This window comes from Aythya marila (assembly GCF_965140915.1).
Source record: "Aythya marila genome assembly, chromosome: 21".
Lineage (NCBI taxonomy): Eukaryota > Metazoa > Chordata > Aves > Anseriformes > Anatidae > Aythya > Aythya marila.
The window spans coordinates 2,460,102-2,487,107 of NC_139062.1; the positions used below are offsets into that span (position 1 = coordinate 2,460,102).

At 46.2% G+C, this 27,006-nt stretch overlaps 1 protein-coding gene across 5 annotated transcripts in view; it reads left to right on the forward strand.

The window, feature by feature from the left end:
• RERE (arginine-glutamic acid dipeptide repeats) overlaps window positions 1-27,006 on the forward strand; it is a 222,979-nt gene that overhangs the window by 61,073 nt on the left and 134,900 nt on the right. For 4 of the 5 annotated variants that reach the window (XM_082776734.1, XM_082776733.1, XM_082776736.1 and 1 more), the window contains exons 2-3: window positions 9,621-10,091; window positions 26,788-26,858. In XM_082776734.1, coding sequence (XP_082632860.1) covers window positions 9,767-10,091; window positions 26,788-26,858 — 396 coding nt within the window. In that variant the 5' untranslated portion in view covers window positions 9,621-9,766. Of the gene's footprint in view, window positions 1-9,165; window positions 9,181-9,620; window positions 10,092-26,787; window positions 26,859-27,006 lie in introns of those variants that run through there. The other variant, XM_082776735.1, reaches the window with a different exon arrangement.

Genomic DNA, 27,006 nt, shown 5'->3' on the forward strand with positions numbered 1-27,006 from the left:
CCCATGACTAGTGTGACGTGGTGGCAGGTGGCTGCTGCTGCTTTTGGTCCAGGTTTGCAGCCCTGGTCTTGTTTTTTTGTCTCCTGCTTGTATTTAGCTGGCTGGTTATCCCCCAAATCCGCTTCTGGCTTGGTTGCTGGAAGGCAAATAGAGCAACCGTGGCTGATAAAACCAGAGCATTCCCCCCAAATCTCCTCTGTTTCGCAGCAAATTCTTTTCAACTTTTCTTTTTTAAATATTGTTAAGCAGCCTTACAATGCAGATGTTTTCTTGGCTCCAGATGACACTACGTTCCCTGGATAATAGCTCTTGCTACAGCAGCAGCTCTTTACAGGTCCCTTGGGCCTTTTCTCCCCTGAACAGCGCTTTAAAGTGAGGGAGCACGTTGTATTATAGGAACACTTGAAGAAGTCCTATCTTTTTTTTTTAATGGCGTTAAGGGACTGCTACTTAGCATTACTCAGCCCTATATTGTAATAATCATTTACATTAGCCTGAATGACTTTGGAGGAAGGGAAGCAATACATGGCTTTGTATTACTGCCTGTTGATCGTTGTTTGTTCCCATGTATTACACCTCTAGAAGCCATTCCAGCACCTTTTTGAACCACCAGAGGAGCTCTGAGCATCACGGCTTGGTTGAATGGATCAGTGCAGAGGGCTGGGACCTGAATTTTGGCACCCCAGGGTTCACCCATCTGCTCAGCTCTGCTGCTGCTTGCTGTGGGTGAGAGGTGACCGGGGCTAGGAGGTTGGGGGGCTCACTTTAGAGGTTTTGGCATCACGGGCTGAGCTCTGCACTGGTGGCAGCCTCATAGCTTGGGGTCTGCAGGCAGCTGAACAGCCACAGAGAAGAGAGGGTAGGAAGTTGGGCTCATTTATCTGAGCCTGGGAGATGTTATTGGGAGCACAGAAACTTTCTAACGCTATCGATTTGAGGTTGCTGCTCTTAAAGAAATTGCATTTCTCCCCGTAATTATTTGGAATTGCATTACTTTCCTGGAAGCCTATGTGTAAAACTGTCAATGTTTTCAGAAGGCCTTTCTCAGCAGGCTGATGTGAATGTGGGATGGCAGCTGGGGAGGCAGGAGCAGAGACTTCCCCCCAAGTATTGCTATATTTCCCCCTGGTCCTTCAGTCCACCTCTGTTCAAAGTTGGCTGTCTCATAAAAATGTTGTTCTTACTACCTGAATTTAGGACCTCTTGCAGGTGGCTAACTGTGCTGCCTGTCCTGAGCCATTCAGAACCACACACAGTGAAATTTCCCGTTCCTCTCTTAGACCTTCACTGCTCCAGCCTTTAAAAAGCCTCACAGTTGCCAGGTGATGCTGGTCATTTTCTGCAGGGGGGTTTTAAGGTACCTGAAATGTTCTTGAGTGAAATGAAGTGAAACGTGTTCCTCCTCTGCAAGTGTGAGTCTGAAGGTATGTAGACTATCGCTTTCTGTTGCTGAATAGAGAACTAACTTGCTAGTCACATGAAATTTTGTTTTGGGGAAGAATCTCCTTCACTCTTTCTTCTTCCTCGGGGGGGAAGCTGCAGCGTGGCGCTGTACAGCCTCTGAGCTCAAAGCTGTGAGCACATTTGATGGAAGACACGGCTCAGAGACGCCTCCAGAGAGCTTTTGTTCTCCTTTTCTCAGGTCAAGTCTGGCAAATAGCGAGGGGGGAAATGAGGCCGTTGCCTGCGGTGAGGAGCACGTTGGGTTTCTGCCCTGCCTCCAGTGGCAACTGCTGCTCAGCCACGAGCTGCTGCTGAAGGCAGTGCCTGTTTGTTGCTCTGCACGCCGGCTTCCTTGGCCATTTGGGGATGATTAGTGGCGAGCAGTTCAAAGTGAACAAACACGCTTTTAATTGCATGCACTTACAAGAGCTCTGAACTGTAAATATGTAACTCGTAATGACCATTACTGGCCAAAGTGTTCCAGAGCTGTGTTTGTATTGTAAACTCCAAGCGCAGTGAAGGAGATAGGGAAGACAACTGATAAAAGGCGTATCAGTCATTGGAGAAAGACTCGGAAGAGCTCCTGAACGGGCCCAGAGCAGACTTGCTTCCAGGCAGGAGGGTGCAGGCTGGTCCCATGGGCACTGGGGAGCAGGCAGTGGGACCCATCATCACCCACCCTGCTGTGAAGCTGGTAAGGCAGCGGCGTTGGCAGGGCCCTTGGAGCACAAGGTATGTGGTGGGGGCACCAAAAACCTGACCATTGCTACGTTTATCAGTGTTTTGTGCTTTTCCGTGTCCAAACAGAGCAGCTTGAGCTAAGGTTGTACCCCTGGAGTGTTGCACTTGGGGTGCTGGGGTGGAGAAACACGTTCCCTGTGGGCTAGGCACAGTCTGACTCCTCTGTGTGGTCTGTAGCCACGCTGTAATTATTACAGAAATGGAATTGATAATATGGAGGTTGTCAGAGGCATAGAAGAAGCCTGCCTTGCTGTACCAAAGAGGAGATTTCTCATTTGGCTCACAGAATATAGATAATGAGGGCTCTGCCTCACACATTCCCCTACAAAAGGAAGGTCTCCTGCAGGTGCTGCTGCTGCTTGGGGTAGCCGGACAGATGTTGCTGTCTGAACATTGTTTTACTTTCTGTAACATCAGCCAGCAAGAGTTCTGCTGGTTCAGGGCTGTCTGAGTTGCTTGGATTTTTCGTTTTTGGTTTGATGTTAGAATAGGACTCGAGGTGACATGGCTGTGTTTACTTTAATAACTGGGTCTTCCTTAACATCTTCTGAAACTGCTTCCAGATTGTTTTTTCAAACTACTGACTAAAAAAAAAGTCACTGTGCAACATGCCAGAAGAATTTGTAGTGAAATAACCTTTTCTCAACTCCATCCCTGCCAAGCTTTCGTGTTTCAATTTTCCAGGTGCAATTATCAGGAACAGAAGAAATGTTGAACCCCAAAGTAAAGGGTTAACAGAGCAGTATTACACCAGCACAACAACTAGTGCAGCAGCAGTAAGGACTGCTTGAAAATCAATTTTTTTGGCACCCTGTCTGCGTTTGGGCTCGGGATGTGGCAGCTGACAGGAAATACAGTAGGTAAACTCAGCGTTACCAGACTTGGGGCAGATATCTTTGGGAAAACCTCCCACTGGATCTAGCGTGAAATACTGCACGGGTGTAATGGTAAAAAGCTCTTGCTGCAGCTTTTTTTTTTCCCTTCTCTCCTTCCTAAGCTGCCCTCTTTTTAATTTGACTTGAGTTCGCAACCTGTGTGGTGTCGCAGGGCTGCTGGCTCTGGCTCTCAAATTTGAGCTGACAAAGGGTGGTGAGGCTGGGGGAATGCTTGTTCTGAGGGGTATCTGGAATGAACTCTTAAAATACTTTGTCACCTCAATGTCTGCAGCTTCTCTTTTCAACAGCAAGTAGAAGATAGGGGAAGAATGTGGGAGAAAGTAGATAACAGATGTGCTTGGCCTTTTCTGGAGCTTAAAGGTTAAACTTGTGTGCTTCCACGGGGAGGTCGAGCCCATGCAGTTAATTAGCTTTATCATCAAAGGTGGGATCTTGAAGTTTGAGCTGTGTACAGGCGACTGTGGGTGCTTGGTTTTGCTGTTGCAGCTGAGATTTCCTGTTCCCAGTGCTGCCTCGGCAGGCTCCCTTTTCACAAATGATCTTGAAGATTTTTCCTAAAGCAGTCCTTCAAACCTAATGAATGTATGGGGGAGTCTTTGTGGGCTGATTCTTACTTATTTAGCCCTTTGCACCAAAAAAAAGTGTATGAACTTGAAAAATTCTTCCTTGAAGAAAATCTGAACAAGTCCGTGGAAGGAGCTCTCATGCCAGCGACTGCAGCACGTAGTTCCTTTAATGTGGCATTTGCTGAACACAGTGCCTTTTTATCTTGCAATATGAGACTGAAAGCTTCCAGAAGAATGGTCCTGTTGTGTTTATTAAGACCGCTAACACATGACCAAACAAATCTTGTTAAAAGACTTATCTGTCTGGCTGCCTTAAACAAGAGGAGCTCTCCTCCATGGTTTTCCTTACCCTGCCTACTCCGTTGCCTTTTTATTTCACTCACAGCGTTTCTGTTGGACTTGCTTTCATGTTATCTTTAAAACCTGACTCTTTAAGCATTTAAACCTCTTAAGTGGCATTAATGTGCAGAGAGGTGCTCTGTGCGCCCTTTGCTCTGGCAGTGGTCTCCAGGTGGGTAGAGATGCCTGGAGTGGGTGGCTGCAGATCTGGCTGGGATAATTCACTGCTTGGGGGCTGTGCTGTCCTGGCTCGGATGGGAGGAGGTGTGGAGGCTTTTGTACTTGACAGGTAGTGGAGCTTGGATTAGAGAAAGATTTAAAACGCTGGGAAAAGCTCAACCAGGTGCATTCGTGGTAGTGGTCATGTGAAAATTGCTAAGAAAAACTGCACTTGAGACCTTTAAATGAAGTTTAAAAGGCTAAATTGGGCTTGCTTGGCTTCTCGTAAGATTCTTTGGCAATAACTTTTGTTTAGTTTGTGTGTGTTTGTATAGTGTGAGTGCACACCCGCTGAGTTTGGTACTATTTATGTTGTCTTGGCTCCGTAGAGCCACAAGCCTGGCACGCTGGCCAGAGCAGGAAATGCTTCCATCCAGCTTCTGGATTCTGCTAGAGCTGAAGGAGACTTTGAGGCACATTTTGGAACCTTGTAAAGTAGCAAAATGCCGTAGGGGCAACGCTGTGATTTGCTGAAGCAGCTGCTTTTGGACTTCCCTGAGCTTGGGGTGCTTACTGCCACCTTCCCTCATTGTGTCCGGCCCCCCTAAAGCTCCTGTCTCCTACCAGCATCCTGGTTTCTCTGTTGGTCTCGGGAGGACTGCACGCTTTACCAGGAAGGGCACTTGGATGGATTTGAAGTTGTGGGTGTCTGCATTGCTGCTGGAGAGCAGAGAGCAGAAGGGTGCAGCAAACGGCTCTGCAAACACACTCCTGGCATGTGTTTGACTTCAGAGCAGCTGAAGATAACGAGGACCTTTAATATTTGAATTCAAGTGTAGGCTGGGTCGGGGTTGTGTTGAATGGAGCACGGACACTTTGTGGAGGCAGGAAGGCACCGTGCATTGAACCAGCTTCTCTTCCTGGTGGAGAAAGTTCTTTCAGGACAAGGAGTTTTAAGAATTGCTGCACAGTAATGACTTGTGAGCTCTCAGAGTATTTCCCACTCTTCACCTTGTTAATCTTAAAAATGGCATGAGTGCCTGTATTCCGCTTATAGTTTGTTGTATTTCGATCGTGTTTCTCGTGTGCTTCATGGTGCCTGAACCAAAGAGCAGTAGGGACTTAGGGGCATTGCTGCCAGAAGGAAATGAGGAAATAAAATTCTCCAGTAGTGTTCGACTGCTTATCGGGGTTGTTCTTGCACAGATATTTTATGGAAATGACGCTCTCTAAGCTGCTGATATCTTGAAGGAGTTGACAGTTGGACATTATTTAATAACTGGAATCAGAGAAACGAGCTGTTAGGATGGGTTTCCTCTACATTAGGATTTGGTTCTTATTTCTCTGGCCATTGCTCTTAAATGCTTATGTGCTGTTGCTTGTCATGCAGCATCTTCTGTAAATCTAGAACAGATTAGGAGAGCTTTTTCTTATGGGAAGCAACTGATGGCATGTAGATGGAGGTGGTTATCCCATAACATACGTAATAAATTTGGATAAGTGGGTGAATCTCAAGATTATTTAAAAAATATATTAAAATACAGTGTGATTGCAGAGAGAGGCTAACATTACTTCCTGAGGTTTTACTGTATTAAATGAGGGGCCAGGACTGCTCTGCCATTCCTTCATACACCAGCCTCAGCCACTGAGGAGTGAATGTTCCTCTAAGCTAAATTATTTCTTTCCTTCGAGATTTATCTCTAAGAAATTCCCTACGGATGAAGCAGCAAACCAGTATCAAAGGCAGTTGTTAATCTTCCACCTGTGGGGCTGTAATCTGATTTTTTTTTCTGCAGCACGATGACAGAAGCAGCTACTTTGGTGGTTGTCTGGTACAGTGCGAACGGAGAGCTGCCAAGGAGTAAAATTACTGCAAACCCAAGCCACTGAACTTGCCAAGAAACACCGAGATTCTCAATGTATTTCCTTCTAATGGCCTGATCCAGATTTAAACATCTGTGTAATTACTGTATTTGGCAGTATACATGATGTATTGTCCCAGTTTACTTTAGAAAACAATAAGCAAGGCTCAAAATATTTCCCTAGTTTTTGTACCAGCCTTCGTTTTATGGGCTCCATCTCATTCGTGCATAATTACGCATAGAAGGATAAAAGTCCTTAACCCGCCCCAGCGCCTGTGATTTCTGAGGGATGCTGAGCCAGCAGGTGAGCGTGTACAGCATTTACAGTTTGGGTAGGGGTGATCAGGCAGCAGGATAGCTTTTAAATGCGGAGATCTTCTCCGTATTGACGCCTGCTGCTGTCTGCCGGGTCACTGCTGGCTTTCGGGTCTGGGGTTAGTGGATAAAAAGTGGGCAGGTAGGAATGGGAAATGGTGCATGTCAGCGGGGAGGCAAAATATGTCTAGAAATCTTTAAAGTGTGTTCGGGTCATTGTTTAAATGATAAATTATTGAATGCTGGTGTGGTAATGATGACTTAATTAGTGGTTGCTGCTAAAATAGTTTTTCTTTGCTCTTCTGGCAGTCCTGCTACATGGTTGAGGTTTCCCTAGCGGTTGTGCAACTGCTCCAAGGGTTCAGTGGCTGCTCTCTTCTGAGATGCAAAAATAGTCACTGGTCCTGCCAGCAGCTTGCCTTTGCCTGTGCCCACAAAAAGTGGTACAGAAGATGGGTGGAAGAGCAAGGGGAGGTGCACTTGGTGTGTTATTTCTGGAAGAGATTTGCCTGCCAGCCCCACGCAGCTCATGGTGCAGTCAGGGTGCGTTGACCCGCGGTCAGACTCTGCTCCTGTACAGAGGTTTCCTTACAATCTTCTTCCAAAGCCAAGGCTGGCAGGGGCAGCTTGGAAGGAAATTGTTTTTCCTGAATCCTTCACACAGCTATTTCTGGTTCCTTGAGACATAAAGCAAGAGGACCTCAGGATGTTCAAGATGCGGATAAAATTAACACGGGTGAATTGTCTGTCAGTTACCATCAGCTTCAGTTTACTTCTGTTCTTGATTTCACTGAACACAAGACAAAAGGACCAGCTCCTTTCCTTTTTTCTCTCAAGTTCTCCAAAATGACCCAAACTAGAATGTTACATGTTAAACAGGGGACAGCAGAGAGATGCTACAAGAAAGATGAGAGGCCATAGGAACAGCTCTGGAAAGAACTTTTTGTTAGGCTTCAGTTTCTTGTTCTTCCTAACTCACAAATGGAGTCCTTGGGAATTGGAGCAAGTATCTAAGAGTGGCTGTAAGTGGCTGCATCTTATTTATCTGTGGAGGTCACTGAAATAACCTAATAGGTGTATCCTGTAGCCTGCAGTTCCTAGGCTCTACAGACCGCACACAGATCTCGTGTACGTAGGTTGAGACACCACTGCTTGTAATTTTAGATTGCCTCGGGGACTTAATTAGCTTTCATTCAAAACATTTATTTACTCTCTAAAGTGAATTTTGTTGTATCTACAACAGGAGGAAAACAAATACACTTGCTGTTGGGGAATTCTGTAGCCTCTAGAAATTTAAGGCACTTCTTATTGCGTCCCTGTAGACCGGCGCTATCACTATTAGCTGCGGCTTCTCCGGCAATTGACAGGTTCATTGTGGGCTTCTCTCCTGGAGCTGCAGCGGGCTCCCCTGGTGTGTTATCGGGACGATGGCAGCTGCTATGAGGAGGAAAGAAAACAGAATCATTTCTTACCTGGATGATTGGTTCGTTCGGGAAATGCCTGAGAGGTTCGAGCCCCAGCCCGAGCTGTGTCAGCAGAAGCAATTTGTCTCTCTCTGGCTATTGCCGTTGCTGGAGGTAGGAGTCAGCAGGGACAGGAATATATCGTAGCCTGGGGTTTGGGTAGCACCGAAGAAATTTCAGATACACAGGTTCACCGACTTCTCGGCTGACTTATTAAAAATCAAAGTAGTCTTTTTGTTCTGGAATGTGGTTTCAAATACTTAATGGGTGAGCGTTCAGCCTCCTTAGGTCCCTGACTTCTGTGCTGGGAAGTGCTCTGGTGTTCTGCCCAGTGGAATCATTTCCAGTTACAGCAGCTCGTTCGGGTTCCTTCAATGTTGCACATTGGCAGTGAAATGGGGTTTGTGCTTCTGCACGTGAATTCAGAGGCCTCGTATAGTTACTGTGGCTGTGTTTTTACCAATGGTGTAGAATCTGTGCTGTAAGGTGGGGCTGAATTGTCCTAATGACCGTGTCCTGTACTCCTTTGAGGATCTCATCAGTAAATAGTATTGGGGTCTGTTGGAAAAGAAAATAGAGCTACAAGATAGAGCTTTGGTGTTCTATTCTAGAATATTGGGATATCCAGTGCCTTTTCTGAAGGGACGTGTGACCAGCTTCTGTGAGCTCTTCCAGGGTTTTAGGATTAGAAAAAAGGAAGAGGGTGGAAGTGAGGGGGAAAACAAAGTATTTATAGAGTACTTCTCTCTTTGGTCGTACTTAATTTATTTTTTCTCCTGCTGAAAGCAGAGCACTGGGTTGCCCAGTTCTTACCCTGAATTGATTTAGGCCAAATCGATCTCTTCTCTGTTAGACACCTGCTGGAAAAGGTTCCCAAAATGTTTGTGCTGCTGGCTGGCGTGCGAAGATGCAGCATGCAGCCTGTCAGTGCAGATCAACTTGATCCGAGCACCAAAAGGACATTTTAAGGAAACTCCCTTTTGAGCCAAAAGAAGAATGGGGCTGGTACTTCTGAACCTTTTTGTTTGAACTCAGCAGGGGTCTCCTGGGGGCTCGCTCCAGGGTGCTGGGGCAGGGAGAAGGGCAGGCGGCTGTTCTGGGCACTGGGCTGTGGTTCGGGGGTCCTGGCCCACACATCTGAGCTTGCAAATGCTCTTGTAGCAGCGAGTCTAATTTTTTAAAACATGCATTGAAGGCAAAAAATAATGCAGTCGACGTTACGAGTATTGATTAAATGATCAGGGAGGTAAAAGCACAGGATTATCTCTTCCCATTCTGTTCCCCAGCAGGAAACCGAATGTGCAAAGCTGATGGGTTATAAAATCCACCTCCTCATGCTCTGTCATTGGTAAAGCAAGCATGAAAGTTGTCTTTGATACGCGGAAAAGCAAATTTTGTGAGTGCATTTGTAACTGCTGGGTGATTTATTTCCACTTCATTCATTGCTGTAATCTCTGGATTACAGGTTAGCGCTGTTTCTGGAAAAGCATCTGGGGTTGAGGGAGGACTTCGCAGCAGCTTGTGACGGCTCTGTAGGAAATGATTATCTTTCTGGAGGGAACAAAAGACTTTGTACATTTCTAAGAAGCCGTGAGATCTTTTTGAGGATGGAGATAACTTGTGAAGTATCAGTAAATTATTTGGAGCTATCAAGCTATCATTTCTGCCAATGCTTCAGAAGGGTTATCTTGTATTTTGCAGTCTGGTGTTTTTCCTACTAAATTGCTCTAGGATGTGGGGTTTTCTGTGTTTTATTTTTGATTTTCAGAAATGAAAAGCATGTTGAGTATTAACATGGTCTTTTTTCCCCTCTTTCCTCCCCCTTCCTCCTTCAAGAACCTTTTTAAAACGCTGGGGTTGTTGGAGTGGTTGAATTTTTCCTGGATTTGAGTGAGAAATTCAGAAGACTGAAGCCCAGGCTCACTGTCTACCTTTCACGGAGGCCCAGCCGTGAGAGGACAGAAGAAGGCACGTGGCGAATCATGACAGCGGACAAAGAAAAAGACAAAGACAAAGAGAAGGACAGGGATAGAGACCGGGACAAGGAGCGAGACAAGAGAGACAAGGTGAGGGAGAGTGAGAACTCGCGTCCTCGGCGGAGCTGTACGCTGGAAGGAGGTGCCAAGAATTATGCGGAGAGCGACCACAGCGAAGACGAGGACAACGACAACAACAGCGCCACCACGGAGGAGTCCACGAAGAAAAGCAAGAAGAAACCACCCAAGAAGAAGTCCCGATATGAGAGAACTGACAACGGTGAAATAACGTCGTTCATCACCGAGGATGACGTTGTATACAGGCCTGGAGGTAAGAAAATCTTAAGTTACATTTCCTTTTGAAAGTAATCGTTCACTTTCATGAGCGTAATCAGCTCATCTTTAAAAATGAGCTGTCCTTGTTTTGTTCTACTCCATTATCTGTGTGTTGTATGGGATTTCTGCCCAAGAATTCCTAAATGATGGAGGACACAGCTCTGAGCACCTTCATCTGAATTTTGAAGTTAGACCTGATCTATGCCAGAGAGTAGACGAGGTGGCACACAGATTTATCTTCCCACATTTCTGATCCGTTATTCTGTAAATCTAATTTATTTGCAGTGCTCCTCTCCTATCTTCTCTTTGTGTGATGTGAATCAGGTGACTTAAGATACCTGGTATCTCGTTAATCCCCCCTGGCCCTCAGTAGCCAGCTAATGCCTGTGCCCAGCAGCTTATGTGTTGGTCAGAACCAGCAGTGTCAGTGTCAGCAAGTATCTGGGTCTTTTGAGGACAGAAGCAGAAGCTTGCGGTGTCCTCTGGGCATCTCGGACGTGCCACTTAATTACTGCAAAGTTCACATGAGGTTTTTAGTATTGTGTAAGGTTTCAAGGTCTGACCTGCAGCTGCTGCCAGCTAACTCCTTCCTCAAAATGAAGTTGTACTTGAAAAGTGCAGAGATGATTCAGCTGGCTCCATTCTTTATTTTTGAGTAGAAATTTCTAGGTTCGTTTATGCTGTATTTTAACTGAGTTAATTGCAGTTGTTTGTTCCACCACAAGGAATAGTTTTCTTTGCCTTCGCTGTTCAAAGCACTGGCTTAGGGACTCTGGTAGTTCAATATTACTTTGTTGTAAATGATCTCTGTGGTGTAGTAACGTTGCTGAAGCAAAACAGATGAATTCCAAATAAAAACCATGGAAACTAAAGAGGTAAAAATCTTGTCTGATTTTCTATGAGGTGCTGCGTATCTGAAGTACTGAAGTTTCATTGTATGGGTACAGATGTGTTTTAAATGCTCTCTCCAGGTGTAGGTTCTCTAAAATGCTACTTGTACGTGTGGGCAGCTGCAGCTGGGTGGTATGTATCCAGGCTGGGCTGAAATCATGCTGCTCCATCCCTGTTCTCCTGGACAGAAGGTGTAGCCTGCTTTCACACAGAAGGACCGGCGTTTGTCACAACAGCTCACCTACTGAAACACTTCATGTGGATCTTCTGAACGCTTTGAAGTGGTATTTTCCTCGTGTTCAGGACTTGTAGCTAAGTAATATTAGTTGCTTGAGCAGCAGCAACAGGGAGCCTGCCTAAGGATCAGATTTGGAGCAATCTTGCTGCCAGTGTCAGGAGATGAAAAATAGGAATGTGTTAGGAACAGCTGTTGTGTGGGCCCAGCAGTACAATGCGATACGCTGGCTTCCACTGCAGAAAGACTTGGCTGAAAATTAAGATGGAAAATCACTGTGGTCTCAAGTTCCTTCTGGAGCAGAATGGGGAGGAATTGGCTTTTTTTTCTCCCGTAGCTGCTGTGCTTGGAGTAGCTGTGATGTGGCGGCACCTGGATAGAGGCAGGTTTGCAGAGCAGCAGGAGCCACTCCTGTGGTTTTATCCAGAACCTGCAGCTTTGCCAGCAAGTTGACAAAGGAGTTGATAAATGCTGCTAGCATGGGGAGAGCTTCAGCAACTGTGATTTATCTCCCCATGAGAGGCTGCATTCAGGAGAGATCTTCACGCACAGACAGTGGCAGGAGCTCCAGCAGCGGCTCACACCTTCTGCTCACCAGCGATCCCGCTGCAGGGGGCTCCATTTAAGCACTGCAGAGCAAGGTGAAACTTCCAACCTGCCGCAGCAGGAGCTGCTGAGTGCTGGCCCAGCATCTCTCCTTCAGCTGTGAGGAGCACGTGTGGGTGATGCTGAGGGAGAGCAGCCTCCTCTCAAAGCTTTGTTGTGGCCGTGGCAGACCCGAAGCTGAGGGAGCTGGGTGCTCAGGGAAGTGTTCCCCTGTGTATTGATGCTGCTTGGTGGGGTCACGAGGGGGCTGTAGGGTCTGGGAATGAGTTTGGGAGCTGGGCTGCTCAGTCTCAGCTAAGGGTAGTGCTCGCCACAGGCAGCTGCTGCTTCCTTGCCCATCTTCAGCTCTGGTTTTCCAAGTGAAACAACAAACGTGGTTGCACGTACATCTGTGCGCATCTAGTGAAGGGTGAGGAAAGCCACAGAAGCACTAATTGGAGAGGTTTTGTACCTTGCTGTCACTTAAAAACCTGCTTACTGAATTTTATAGGTTTTATAGGAACTGGCATGCTAGGAACTAGCATGAGATGTACCATTAAAACTTCAGTTCTGCTTGCTTTTTATGCTTTTTTTTTATAAAAAAATCCTTGCACCTGTCTTTTGTCTTAAACTGCAGAGAACAATGAGAACGTGTATTCTTGGTTAGCTGATTGTTGGAGGGATGGGAGCCTATATGAGAAGTTAATTGCCTGGCTTGATTTTTTTGAGTACTTTGTTTTTAATTGAAAACGTTATTTCCTAACAGGAGTGAGCTCTCAAATTCACACTCCAGTGCATAATGTGTTGTAAAGGACTTACGGTACGGACCACAGAAGGAAACGTTAACTTCTGTCGTTTGGCTAGGTTAGGTATAGGGAGATGTATTTGTAGCTAAGGGTATAAATTACAGAAATTTTAAGAGGGATTAAGAGTTTAATGAGACTTGCCCAGCAAGGATTAGAAAGATGAAAGTTAAAGGTGTGTGCAGAATGGATAGCTGTCTTCAGCTCACATCTCTTAGGCCTTAAGGGAAGGAAATCCTTTCCATTTGTCTGATTCTGTCTGTTAAAGACTTTTATCTGATATGGACGGATGTTTAAAGTCTGCATTTCCTTTCTGTGAAGTTCTTGGAAAATCTTCCTCTCTGTCCCATTGCTGTGCAGCACTTAATCCAAGACTGGATTTTCTTTGTGCTAAACTCAGCACTTATTTGAGTAACAGTAACTGTAAATAAATAGATAAGCGAGATCCATGGATTTCTCTCAAATGAAAGGTTATGCTATATTGTTCCTGTATAAATACTGTTCGTATTAATTTACATGGATATAATGAATGTATGCAGAGCTTTAAACCATGCATTTAATTTAAATCTGAGTAGAGCTCCGAGACAACGCTCTGCAATTAATCTTCTCGGCTGCGTTGGAAAGCACACAGACCTAAAACCTCTTGGCCCACTTCCCCATCTGTCCTCTCCATTTTGACAGCCTCCCTTCCATTGCTTTCATGTCCGTTCTGTTTGCAATTTTGTCTCGCAGTTCTTATTATCAAAATGGTTATGATAAATGATTTTTTCTTGCACAATGCGTGTTCACATTTGCTTCTAGGTTTCTTTAGCATGAGGTCACGATGGTGTAGGATCGTTGCATCAAGGCAGATTTTTTTTTCTTTTTTTTGAGATCACCTAACACTGAAATTCCTTACATTTCTAGGGCAGATTGACTCCCCCTGATGCTCCCAGCTTTTGCCAGACTACGGCGTGGTTCGAGAGGCTTGCTTTCCCATGCAGCTCGTATCCGCGTGGGGAACACATGGCTGCTGGCTGTGTGGGTGTACTCCGGGGCTGTGTGGTTTTGTTGTGGAGGGTTTTTTTTGCAGTTCCCCTTCCGTGATTGGCAGCCTGTAAGCAAATTTGAATACTTTGCTGCTCTGCTGTGCAAATCAGACCTTATAACTGCATCTGTTGTTTGGGTTAGGCAGTCGGTCTCTGTAGGATTTGCTGTATAGAAGAACATATTGAAGTGCCTCTAACGGCTGTCAACCTATCGCACTGGACTTGGGCGGCGGAGGAGCTCGTGGAACAACTGCCCAGGCTTCTTCCAGGAACCCTGCTACTGCAAACACAGCTGAGAGTGGATTTCCTGGAGCCCCTGCGTTTGATAGCTGACCGAGGGACTGATTTGTCTGGCTGGAAGAGGGAGCTGTGTCAAACAGCAGGGTCAGGAACTTTTGTGATGCTGTCCAGAAATGGAAAGACAAAAGCACAGAGACGCTGCTGCTCTTGGGAACCTTTTTTCCACCCTGTTCTTCAAGGCAACAGCATGCTTAATGTCATAAGGACCCTGGTGTGCGGAGGTGTTTTTATCATTTATCTTCAGCTCATTTTTAAACATAGGCATTTTCTTTTCAGTTTCCAATAAATTGCCCTTGTGAAGGAAGTGGGTTAACGTTTCAGAGAACAGCCATAGCAAGAAAATCCGCATCAAAAGACCAGCTGATTCTGTGGCTGCTTTCATTGCCCCCTTCCTTTTTGTTCTCCCATCTCCTGCGTGCCTTTCTGGGGGGAGGAAGCTGTGTGGTCCCTGTCCATTTTCACTCAGGAAGGGGCCTGGCAGTGTCAGAGCCCTGGAATTTGGTTCTGGGGTTGTGGTGCTGCTGAGCACGCTGCTGTGATGGCCCCGTGAATGCTTGACTGGAAAACCAAGCTGGATGGAAGTTGAAGTTGATTTGGAAGCAAGCTGACTTGCTCTGTCACCTGGGGATGAGGACAGCGCTGTTTGCTCTGCCTACGTAGAAACGTTTAAAAGGATCTGCAGGGATTAAAAGGATTTCTGCGGCTCTGTTCCTGCGATGACATCAGTAGCTATATAAACAGCACAGCCGCAAGAGGAGTCAACGCCAGGTGAGGGGAGGTGAAATGCCTCTGCTGGGAGAGTGCACCAGAGGACTTCTGTCTTTTTCTAGCCCTCTGGCAAAGGGCTTGGCAAGGAGATAGGTGAGAGCCTCTGCCCCGGGTGGGGAGAGGTGGACACAAAGCCGGGCTGGAGGCACTGGGAGCGGGACAGGCGGCGATGCTGTGTGGGGACAGGCACACCAGCCACACCTTGCTGTCTTCATTAGCTTCCAAGAAGGACAAGAGACTTCTGTCTCAGGATATTATGCCCTCCTGTCATCCGTCTGGGGTTTGGCCATATGCTTCTCCACATGGGCTGGCTGTAGTCAGGCATCTGCTCCTAGGTCCAGTTGGAATATGCAGCTCGGCAGCTCAGCGTAGCCATAATGCAGTATCACAGGCTTCAGCATTCATTTAGTCTTTAAATGGCTTCAGTAGTCAGGAGGTTTTTGATTTCCGTAAATCACGAAGGACAGCAGTATGTTGGCCTCTGTTAATGAGCAGAAAGTGTCTTAACGAACCTGCGAATGATGCTGCTGTGACAGCGCCTGGGTTCTGTGCTTTGGTTTTGGGAGGTGCCTGTGTAAACACTGAGCACTTCCTATATTTAATGTGTAAAAATGAAACAAAGGACCCTGAAGTGCTTCCTTTTGCCTGCTGGGGATGGCAGTTAGTTATCATATCCTTCTCAAATACCATTTTGTATTTGGAAGAGTGAAGGAGAAGCAGGCTAGATAGTCTCCTTTTGTCTGGGGTAGCTATCCTCATCTGCTCTAAGGAGATCTCCGGATGTTTCTAGGTGTGTGCAGTCTAACATTTGGGAAGAGCCCTAGGACCTTGGTGCCTGTTAGTGGTGATAACAGTTGTGCCATCTTTTTGCTCCTTACCTGGTAGTGCAGGTGCTGCCAGAGGGACGCGGGAGGTTTAGCAGTGTGGGGATGTTTCTTTCCAACCCTGAATGCTCAGGGAAGAGAGCTCTCAGCCACAGGAGAGCAGGAAGGCTGATTTAGGTCCCTATTTCTTCTGATAATGATACTGAGATCTTCATCTTACGGTAAGAAAACTGGGAGCTGCCTTGGAAATCTAAAAACCAACTGTTTTGACTGTTCTGGAGACGTAGCTTGATGTCACCAGTTCTGCTGGATTTCTGTCCCCAGAGCTGTTCAGGAGGCACAACTGCAACCGAGCAAACTGCTGACACAGCTGTTTGCATCTGGAACCCCCCAGCAGCTTTACAGAAACCAAACAAAAAAAAAGCTAACCAAGTAAACAGAGGGAGGAAGCACTTTTGTTTTAAGTGGTACGTTGGTATTTGGGTTGGAGAACGTCAGTGGAATTGCAGTGCAGGCATTTGGCTCGCTCCCTGCCGGTGATTGGCTTCTATTTGACATTGACTCATGTGTTTGTCAGCCTTCCAGATGCTGCCTTCTATTTATTCTGACAGCTTCACCAGCTGAGAGAGGCGGGCACGCCAGAATTAAAATACACAACTACATGTATGAATTATGTATTTGCTATCAACCTTGAAGTTCTGGCGAGTTTTTTTTAGATGTGCAAAAATGCAGGGGGGAAAAAAAAAAGTAATTCTGGGAAATCTTTAAAATCTGAGTTGTACACTTGGACACAAGGAAGAAATAGAATGGAAGGACTTGGTTCAGCCGTGCGTTGTGATTTTGGGAGGTCTGTGAGCAGCCTGCTTTCCTGTCTGTTGCGTGGATCGGCCTGCTTTGCACGGCGGTGCGCTGCTGAACGTCTGCCTTCGTGCTCAGAGCCTTTGCCACCATCTGCTTGCCTCGGGAGCTTTGGAGCTGAAATGAGCGCGTATTCTGGCACTGTGCACGATGTATTTCCCTCCTCGTTTGCAAATCTGTTATTGTGATGAAGCTAGAGCACTGAAATAACCAGGTATTTGGTGACAGACTTGGAGCTGCTGGGAATAGGAACAACCTGAAGAGCCATACAGCTCAACGTGCTTTGAGTTCCTTTGTTTTGCACCCTGATGCTGCTGTGTTTGCAACCTTGCTGCATAGGGGAATGGTGATGAAGCAAGCTCTGAACAACCTGCTGGAAGAAGAGATCATCTTTGACTGCTGATTTAGTGGAAACAAATGCAGCAGTAATTAAAAGACAGAAAAACTAGAGCAAAGACCTGGAGAAGTAGTTGGTCAGACATAAAACACCAGGAAGGTTAACAAAGTGTGTAAAAGCACTTAAAATGTATACAAGTATCACAGAAGCTTTCTCCTCTGAAGTTGAAATCCACAGAGAACAGTTTCCACGTGCAGCTGAAATATGTGCTATTCTTGTTCGTCCCTGTTGGGTTCTTTTTATTTATAACAACCTCTGTAATTTGTTTGTATTTTCAAAATCTGAGATTTTATTTCCCAAAAAAGAATTATTTTTTTTTAAAGATGGAGTGGGTGAATAATAGTATTCCTAGAAAATAATTAGGCTGAATTACTTTTAACTAATTCTTCTGTATGCAGGCTGCTAGCAGAAAACAAGCCCCAGTGAGTATGTTGTAAGACACTGTGTTCATGTCTACTCTGGTATCATCATTGAAATATCAAAAATATTATTCAAGGTAACACGTGAGCTCACTGCAGTGTCTGCTGCGTGCAGTACTCTCTGTAATGTGCTCCTTGAGGAGCTTGTAGTGAAAACTAAACCAGTTTGGTAAAGCAGGGGTGCTGCGGAGCTGTTGCAGAGTGGAGGGGGAACTTCCCTTGACGGCCTTGCTGGTAAAGTGGTTATTTGTGTCTGCCACTGCCGCTCTAATGAAAGCTTGGGCTTTAATTACTGTAGGTAATTGTAGGACACGGATGTGAGAAGCTCTGCAGGCTGGCTTAGGGAAGGATTTTTGCAGAGGGGGAATGGGAGAAGATGGTGCCTGACCATGCAGTAGGGCGTTAGGGGAAGGCAGCGTGCTGCTACAGAGTCAGGCAAATGGCAGTGTGGAAATAAAACCCAGGGCGTGGGGAGCAAGTGGGGGAAGTTGGGCAGAGGGAAGGGATTCCCTGAGGTCGTGGTTTTCAAGGAGGGAAAGTGGAGTCTGCGGCTGCAGTAACTGCTCCTGGCCTGTCCCCAGTTTATTTCACTTAAGAGTTGTAATGTATTAATTTACCAGCTGCATTTCCTACTATTGCCTGGTGGAAGGTGCCACACATTCTGTTGGCCATGGGATGAAAGAGAACGTGGCCAGTTCTGGTGGCAATACCTGTGCCAGGTGTGCTCCTAACGCTCCTCGTAACGTCTGTGCTGGGAGTGATGCAGCTCGCTTTGTGCTCCAAGCAGACGGTTGCTTAGACATTTTATTTGCATTGTTTGCTTAAGAAAGGAATATACCAACATGTAGACATGATTTTATTTTTCTTTGGTTTAAAATGAAGTTATGCTTGTGTTTTTATTGTGGTAATTGTATTCCTCTTTCCTTAAAAGCAAGGAAATCTTTTTTTTTTTTTCCTCCCTGAAGTGGGCATCTCTTGTTGAAGCAGCTGTCTAGCATACTAGCTTAATTATTTTGCTTTAAAATGAAGGAAAAAAAAAAGTAACATCACCATGTCAAAGCAACATGAACACACTTCTGTAGGATCAGCCTTACAGCTGCTGCACTAATTTATTCTGTTAAAGGCATCTCGGGGCGGTTCACAAATTCAAACAATAGGAGAATAATTTCAGAAAATGTGTTATTTGATTGTTTTTTAAATACAGATGTCTTTTTCAGTGCTGCCAGTCTTGATTTAAAAGAAAAAAGCAGGTAGCTGAGCATCAGGTTAGCAGCCAGTAGGGAGAACATCACTGAAGCTTCCTCGCCTGGCTGTCAGCGTGTGCATGGCAGCCTGTAGGTATCTGCGTGGTGGTGTAGCGTGTTGGGCTGTAATTAACAGAAGGGTGGCTAAGGGGGAGAATTTAAGCAACCAGTTGGTGTTTGTGACAGGCTTGGGAATAGATGGGTTTTCTCTTCCGAGTCGTCTTGGTGCACTTGCTTAGCAGGGTTATAATTATGCAGGGTCCAGCAGAACAACTTCTGGAGCTCAGAGCCACGCTGAGATGGTGTAGAAACGAAGGGATGGAAGGGGGGTGAGAGCATCCCAGCCTTTATCTGTGGTGCAGAGCAGAGCCCCAGTCCCCAGACCTCTTGAGGTTTTTTTCCCCATCAGCCAGTTGCATGCTGAGCCCTGGGATGTTGCAGAGATTTGTTGGATGGTTTGGGGGAGACCTTAATGTTTATGGTGGTTTTGTGTTATTCAATGCTTGCATCTCAAATCTCAGGGAGATCCTCCGTGGCGATCGTTCTTCTTTAGGAGTGTGGTGTACGTTGCACATTGAGGATTTGAATTGGAAAAAAATGATATCTTAAAAAAACAAATGAAAACTAGAGTCACGTAGCTGTGTGGTACATTTGTGGTGCTGCTCGTGTTTTGTCTTGCACAGTGCTTTATAAATAAGTGGCCGTGAGGAGCTGTTGACGTGCATCCAGTCGGGGCTGGGAGACAGGTGGCCAGGTAGGCATTTGGAAGGCAGCAGCGAGAAGTGTCAGGAGCCAATGTTGTGTCATTATCAAAAGTGCTCAGAGCAGAAGAGATTGCTTTAAATGGGACGTGAGCAGTAACCCTTATCTGCTGCTAAAGAAGGAGCTCTTAGGCTGAATGGCTGTTTTGGAAATGACATTTTTAGTGGCCTGCACTATTAATACCCCCATTCTTTCCACATATTTAATTGAAAAAGAAAACCTATTCAAAGACAGGAGGATCTCCTACTATGAATTAGCAGCCGAGCCCCTGCAAGGAAGGGCTGAGCCCTTCTGTCGGTGCACGTTTTGGTAGCAGCAGCACGCATCGTGCAGGAGGAGCTGTGCACGGTGTCGTGGGCGTGCGTGGCAAGTGTGGAAAAATAATTGGTGTGGGAAATGCTGGAGCTTGGTGCCTGAGCTGCAGAACAGTTGCTTTTATAAAATTGGGAGCTGCAGACTACAATTAACTGTCATTAATTTTGTTGAATAGAAATATGTTCCATTTATTGTACAATCAGGAGCTAGGCTTGAATGAGTTTAAATAGATGAAATCTAAATTATACTGACAGTCCATTAAACAGCAGCAGAAACCCTTTAAAGAAAATGGATTCGCTATGATACCAGTTTATAATAAAATCATTTGCCAAATAAGAACTACAGTCCAGGCATCGGGAATACTCCTGTGAGTTTCAAATGAACACAGTAAATTGCTTGAACCATTTATTGCAGAACAGGGCTCGAGCACATTGTTTCCTGACAAGGAGCCAGCAGCGTTGCTTGAAATCTGCTCAGCAGGCAGTGACACCGAGAGATCAGCCCAGCAATTTGTTTGTTGTCAGCCGTGGAGGGGGAAGAGGTAACGGCACAGCTCCCTGCCTGCCAGCAGGAATATTTTGCTAGGTAAAAGCACACATCTCAGGGTCCCGGTGCATTCCTCCTCGTGTTTAAGCCTGGTATTAAAGCACCGTGCTGGATGTGTTGCTGGGGTTAGAGCTGCTTCCAGCGCTCGCCTTCCTTTGCACGGTTGTAGGGTTTTTGTTTCTGGAGCACCAGCAAATTCAGATCTCAGCGCTCAGAGCTCACTGAACGTTGAGAATTGTTATTCTGAGCCCGTCTAAGGTAGCACTTGGCTATTAATGACCTGTGTCTGCTGATGTCCTTCTCTTAATTGCATTTATTTAACTTTCTGGGTGGCGGTGAAGGGTTGGGGCAGGTAAGTACTGTGACACTGGGTCTGGCTGCAGCAGAGAATTTGGGAAACCATTGGGGTGGAACCACTCACCACTGGGGGCAAGGGCAGCTGAGCTCTTTGTTTCAGGCACCTCTATTATGGGATGTAAATACCTTTTATGCATGTGCCTCCCAAAGGGTTAGGGACCATCTCGGTAATGGTTTTCCTTTTTCTATTATTTTTTTTTAACCCAGTGTGGTAGTGGTGGAGCAAGCACAGGGTTTGCCTGGCCACTTTGCTTTAGTTTCTCAAATGCACCGCAGGGATTTCTGCTGCATGCACCTGAATCTGTAGATTGAGAGGAAGTAGGATAAGTGCTTGTTTTAAAAAAAGGGGAAGAAAAAAAAAAAAGGCTGCCCTGCCTACCTCTACAGTAAGGTAGAAGCACTGGATGCGGAGAACAGGCAGGGGAGGCATTCACAGAGCATGGTTTTAGCACACTGGCCGAATAGGAGCCAGCACTGCATGAGCCTGGTTGGCTGTGACAGTACAAGAATTGTGCGTGAGCTGTTTGGACTCGGTGTCTGCTGAGCCCTGTCCTCATTTCACCGCTGTACCTGGCTCGGTGAAAAGTGACCGTTTGCACGTCCAGCATGCCGTTTGTCAGAACATCCAACTCTGAGGCAGAATATCCAAAGAAAAGGAGAACGAGGGAGAGTAAGGTACTGGGCTGTCAAAACTGGGCAATGCGCTCGACCTCTGGTTGCTTGCAGCTGGGCCCTGAGGTCTGGCAGGGTGCAGGCAGCTCCTTGTCGGTGGCTTTCAAGGAACATCTTGGAAGTGAGCGCTGTGCAGAGCGCCCGAGGCTTTATTGCTTGGGTGATGCAAGTGTTGACTCATTAGCTACAACCCCAAAGGATTAATGGGGAAGATGGTTACCAAATAAACTGCTTTCTTTAAGCTGATGAAGGTTCGTGTGCTCGGTGAGGTCGTGGCTTGTGTTATCAAAAGATCTTTAAGCCCGTGTGTGTGAGCTCTAATTTTAAAAGCAGCTCTCGGTGTGGGCACGCTGACGTAACCCTTCAAACCAGGGCACTTGTGGTGAGCAGCAAAGCCCGAAGGAGCCGTGGCTCCGTGCCATGTGCCCTAGAAATACTTGGACTCCAGGGGAACAGTTTACATGGAATAGGAACAAAAGCAAATGCACTCGGGGTGGAGAGTGCAGTGAGTCTGTGTGGGGAACGTAGGTTTCTTTACATTGCAATTATAGCAGTTGAAGGTTATGCAGAGCTGGGCTTTTCTTTTTATTGGAGAGCTTGGGTTATCAGCAAGTGTGGTGCAACAGGTTGGGGCTGAGGACGAGGTTTTGGAGGCTGTTACCTTGCTGTGGAGGAAGGCAGTGTGTGGGTTTGTAGCACAGCCCATTCCCTGTGCCTGCTGGCCTCACGCTTCCCCTATGTACTCGTTGACACAGGATGCTGACAGTCTTTCAGCACGAGCAGGTAACTTGTCCTGTGCCTGCTCTGGTGATGTTCACAGCAATGTTTTTTGCTTTCTGTAGCTGATGACGTAGCTTACCTTGCAGCAAGTCCCTTGTCACACTGTGGTGCTGATATAGGGTACGTAGGATGAGCTCCCCAGTGCTGCCGAGTGGCTGTGGGTGCTGTTCAGTCGTGCCAGTGATGTGATTGCCTCGCTGGAGGGTCCTGAGCTGTGCCCAGCAAGACACATCCCCATGTTGAAGGCTGAAGGAGTCCTTGCAGAGGCGGAGCAGCCAGCACAGGTGGTGGAAGTGATTGATGGAGCTGTAATGGGCTATAGGAAAGAGTAAATGACCAGGAAGGGAAGGTCCAGTTGTGTGGATGTGACACTGAACCATGTTTAAGTTAAGATATGTACAGAAAAACATTTCTAGTCAGTCTGGGTGTTGTTGGGCTTTTTGAAGTGGAGAGGATTGACTGGTGGTGGAAGTGAATATTAATATTGCAGGAGCAAGTAGATAGCTGAAATGCACCTGTGCTGTGGATTCCTTTCGAGAATAATAGATGTTGAAACAACTGCCCAGAGTGTCTTTGAGCTGTCTGAAGGAAGAGTGCATTTGGGTCCATCGTGTCTTAGGCTGACAAACAGCCTCGGGCTTCAGCCTTCCATTTAGCACACGGCGTACGTGTCACTGAAGCTGCATAAAACTGCTGAGCAGTAAAAATTCAGAAGCAAGTGAACTTGTCTGTGTGAGGAGCATCTTTATTCCGGGACTTTTTTTTTTTTTTTTAAGCTGTTTCTTCTTGAGAGATGGGGCATCTTCTGCAGTCAGCACGAAGTGGCGGTAGCAGCTCAGACACCGAGCAGCCTGCACAGCAGCGCTGAGAATCGGCTGAAGTTGTCAAAGTCCATGCAAAAGCTCTCTGCAGCCACACACAGCTGAAATGTTGCACAAGTAGGTGATCAGGGGAAAGAAAGGGTGCAACAACACGTTCCAGTAGCCACTCCTGTAGACTCACCTTCCTTTTTTTTTTTCATGGCATAAGCCTTATCAGTGCAGGTTTGCATTTGGAAAACAATGCGCAGTTGGGTTTTGTCACCTGGGTCCATGTAGCCGTTCTTCAAGATGATGTATTTGCATTTAGGATCTCTGGTAAATGGAAGTAATTGCTTTTTATGGTGAGTTCTGAGCGGCTAATGTGGCTGCATCCATAACTGTTCCTCCTCCTGGCAGTTTTCCAGTTTCTATCTCTCTCGGCATTTCCTTGCACCCGAATTAACTTGTTTTCTTATCTCCTCGGCCTCCATTGCTTTGTAGCCGCCCTAACTGGATGTCATCTTTGTTTTTCACGTTGGCAGGCAGCCAGGTGTGCCTTTCCCTGCTGCAACAACCCAGCGAGTCGACGTGTTTGCTATATCCGTGGTAGCTGCCAGATTCCGTTCCTTTGCTTTTGTCTGCACCGTTTCAGGGGGCTGCTCAGCCGTTTGTTCAGCAGGCTGCTGGAGAGCACCCAGCCAGGGAGGCTGGAGGAACTGAGGCATTACGGAAAAAGAATGGGGGAAGTTGGTTCCTGTATCTGAAATCGTATAGCTTTTTATCCACATTCCCCAGTGCATCCTGAAAGAATTACCCTGTGTGGGTGAGAATCGGTTCTAGCAGGTAATTCACCAGCCAGGACCCGGTTGGAACGAGCAGAGGGCTGTCCGAACGGAAAGATTGGGCAAAGAAACCCGGAATAACAGAAGAAAGGGCAGGAAAATACGGATTTCATAAGGCTCAGGTGTGATGGCTGCTGAGTGACTACACTGAAGCACACCCATCAAGGTGAAGAGGCGAGGAGGATGCGTTTGGTGCTTACCTTCCAAGAGAGTCACTGACAATTTCTGTAGGATTTTGAGGATTTAGGGTGAAAAGTGCTGTATGAGTTAGAAGCAGAGTAGATTACAGTTCTTCTGGTGTTGATGGTTGATTACATATATGATATTTCAAGCTTTTAAAATGCACATATGCATGCTGTTGCGACAGCTGCTGCGATCCGAGCTAGAAAATATGGAATTTGAAATTGGTCATTTGGGAGAGGCAAATTGGGCTCGATCTGAATGGAAGTAATTCGGCGTAATTCTACTGAGATACCGGGGGTTGTTATATCGGAATGCTTGTAATAATTTTCTTATTAAAAAAGAGAAAACACTGTAGTGTGGTTCACATCCATCAGCCTTCTTTTGAGCCTCTTGCTGCAAGGCGTTGGGTTTGTCACGCCACCGATAGGCAAAACAAGCAGCAGGAAACTTCAAACTGATGCTGCTTGTGTGGGTACCTGCGTAGCCTTGCTGTCTAGCATAGTTTCCTGGGACCCCGTAATTAATTGAGGCTAATTTAGTAAATACTTGGTGTGCTCTAGCATTGTGTCCTCCTGACCGTGTCTCCTCCTCTGCTCCAGTGGTGGTGGTGGAAAGGACTCACAATAAATTCTGTGTGAGTTAACTCTTCCCTGCCACCTCCTTTTACTGCCAGTATTCTTTGCTCTAAAACTTAACCTTATTTAATGCTTATAATGCATTTTTTTCCCAAACACCTGCCTTTGTGGTGATAACTGTTTCACTCCGCAGTCGGTTGCATTATCCTGCTGCTTCCCAGCACCAATCCCAAATGTACTTGGAGTTAAGTTCCCTTCGGGTGGCCACCTGGTAGGCAGGTGACAGCCACATTGAAGCACAATTCTTCGTTTTGTTGGCATTTTTGTGTTAAAAAGAGCCATACAGAAGTTCCCAAAAGAGGCCAGGCCCCATATGGGCTGTAACTGACAGATTCTAATCCCAGGTTTTGGGATTCTAATCCCAGCATGTGCTCATGGGACACCCCTGTGATCCAGTCCCTGAACCTGTGCTCCGTGGGTTCAGGGTTTTTAATTCAAGGAGCTGCCCGATGTGTTCCCCACGAAGTAGCAGTTGTGCTAAACGGGGTTTCTTTTGAAGAGGAGGAGGTAACCTTTTCCCATTTCTCTTTTAAAAGCCCCTGCTACTTGAGCTCTCCTAGCAGGGCTCTGGTGACAGTTGAAGTGATTGCTTTTAGCTGTTTGCCAGCTCTCATGTTCTCTGGGGACGTGGGCCGCGGCGAGCCGCGCTTGTCAGCTGGAGAGCTCCTTTCTGCAGACGTCAGGGTGACCTTCTGCCTGACTTTGATACTTATGTGCTCTGGCACCAACCTGATTTGTAACCTCCTGAAGACCAGCATCTTTTCCAGTCGAGACCGAAACGCTGGTCGGTAAAACTGAGAACCACCTTTGTCTTTGAATTGCTGCCACCCGATGTGCAACTGCAGCTGGCCTCCCCAGCAGGCTTGAATCGAGGCTGTACGTACGGGTTATTTGCTGATCTACAGGGAAAAGAGGCACTGCTGCTCTGCTTGCGTGGCTTTGCAATTAAAAAAAGTGTTAATTTGGTGGGTAGTGTGTATAATGAGGGTGCTGGAAGTGAGCAGTTGGGATGTGAGACGCAGCATGCCTGGCTTCCAGGTGTAATGCTTCTGGGACTGCTCATTTTTAGAGACCTGGGCTATAATGCCTCGATGTGCTGCTGACACGGGGCAATCCAGGCAGTGCAGGCCGACGGGCAAATTCTGGAGACGATCTGGAACAGTACTCAGGAAGATAAAGGTATAGAAAAGGAGGAGAAAGGGAAAGAAAGGATTTCATAGCTTGATTTTAAGTGACTGGTAGAAAAGCTGGGATTGCTGCCTGCTTTTCTCCTTCTGGTCTCACCACTGAGATGGAAACAGGCGTCTTCTGGTTACGGCGTGAGGTATTGGAGGGTAACTCAAAGCTTCATTTCCTTGCTTTGCCCCAAAAAATCACCAAATCCAACAACCAAACAACAAAAACATCCCCAAAAACGGGGGGTGAAGCACAAATGATGCTGCTGCATCCTTAGGAGTGGTCTTTGAGGAGCGTAAGAACTAGAAACTGCTCGTTTTGAGTAGCTTCAGGGTTTTCCAAGGCAGGAAGCAAGGCTTCAGATGTGTTTTTGAATGTGCCTGACAAAAATCTGACCTTATTTATTTTTAGAAATTGTGGGTAGGTTCATGGAGAATCATGCACAGCATATCTGGTGTTCTTTGTGTCCTCTGTCTATGAACAGCAGTCAGCTCTCCGAAAATAATAGGAGAACACAATGATTGTCCCTTAAATACCTGCTTGGCTTTGGGAGCAGCCTCTCTGCCTTCCAGCAAGCCGTGTGCAGACACGGTGATTTCTAAGGGCATCATCGTTAATCAGGCAGTTCCTCCCCATCCATGCTGTAATTTTATTCTGAGGCACTGCTTTTGTTGCAATTATTGCCGAGACTGTTTTTAATACAACAAACCTTATTTTACAGCAACCTTGCAGAGTCCAGTTGTCAAAAGCAAACCAAAATAATTACTCTGTCTCTGTCATGTCAAATGTAATTTGAGAAAGCACAGCTCTTCCCTGCGGTAAATCTAATTTAGTTTGCTGTATTTCATCTGCGATTGGTTGCCTTGGTTTTCTTTACAATTAGAAGAGAAAATATGTTAGTGCTAGCTTCCTAATACCACCTTAGCCACAAAAGATTTGATTAGTTTCCTGTCTTATTTTGCTCTGGTTCATAGGTTGTGACCTGGTCCTTCTATTAACTGCTTTCACAGTGGGCTGCTCTGACTTCCTTTGTTTGTCTAGCAAAATGTCTATTCAAATCAAAATTATTTTATGCCGCTAAATTCCCTTATTTATCATCATAAAGCATCTAGTTGCTATTTTTAGATCACACTTGGAATAAATTACATGGCATGCAAATGAAATGGTGGCTCTTTCTAAGCATAGGCTGTTTTGAATTTATCCTGTTTTTGTGGTCTTTCTTTGAGGCACAGAAGTTAATTTCCATTATTTTAAAATCTTGTTTTTTAAAGATTGCGTATATATTGAAAGTCGCCGGCCGAATACGCCGTATTTCATCTGCAGCATTCAAGACTTCAAACTGGTAAGAAAAATTTTCACATCTCCTCCTTCTCCTTTTCCCTGCCCTGTTCTCCGGTGAGCTGGCAATGTTCCTAGCCTGCATCTCTTCCCGTAGCTCCCGAGGAGTCCTTCCAGCTTCCAAAATAGCAGGAGTTTTGCTGCTAAGACCG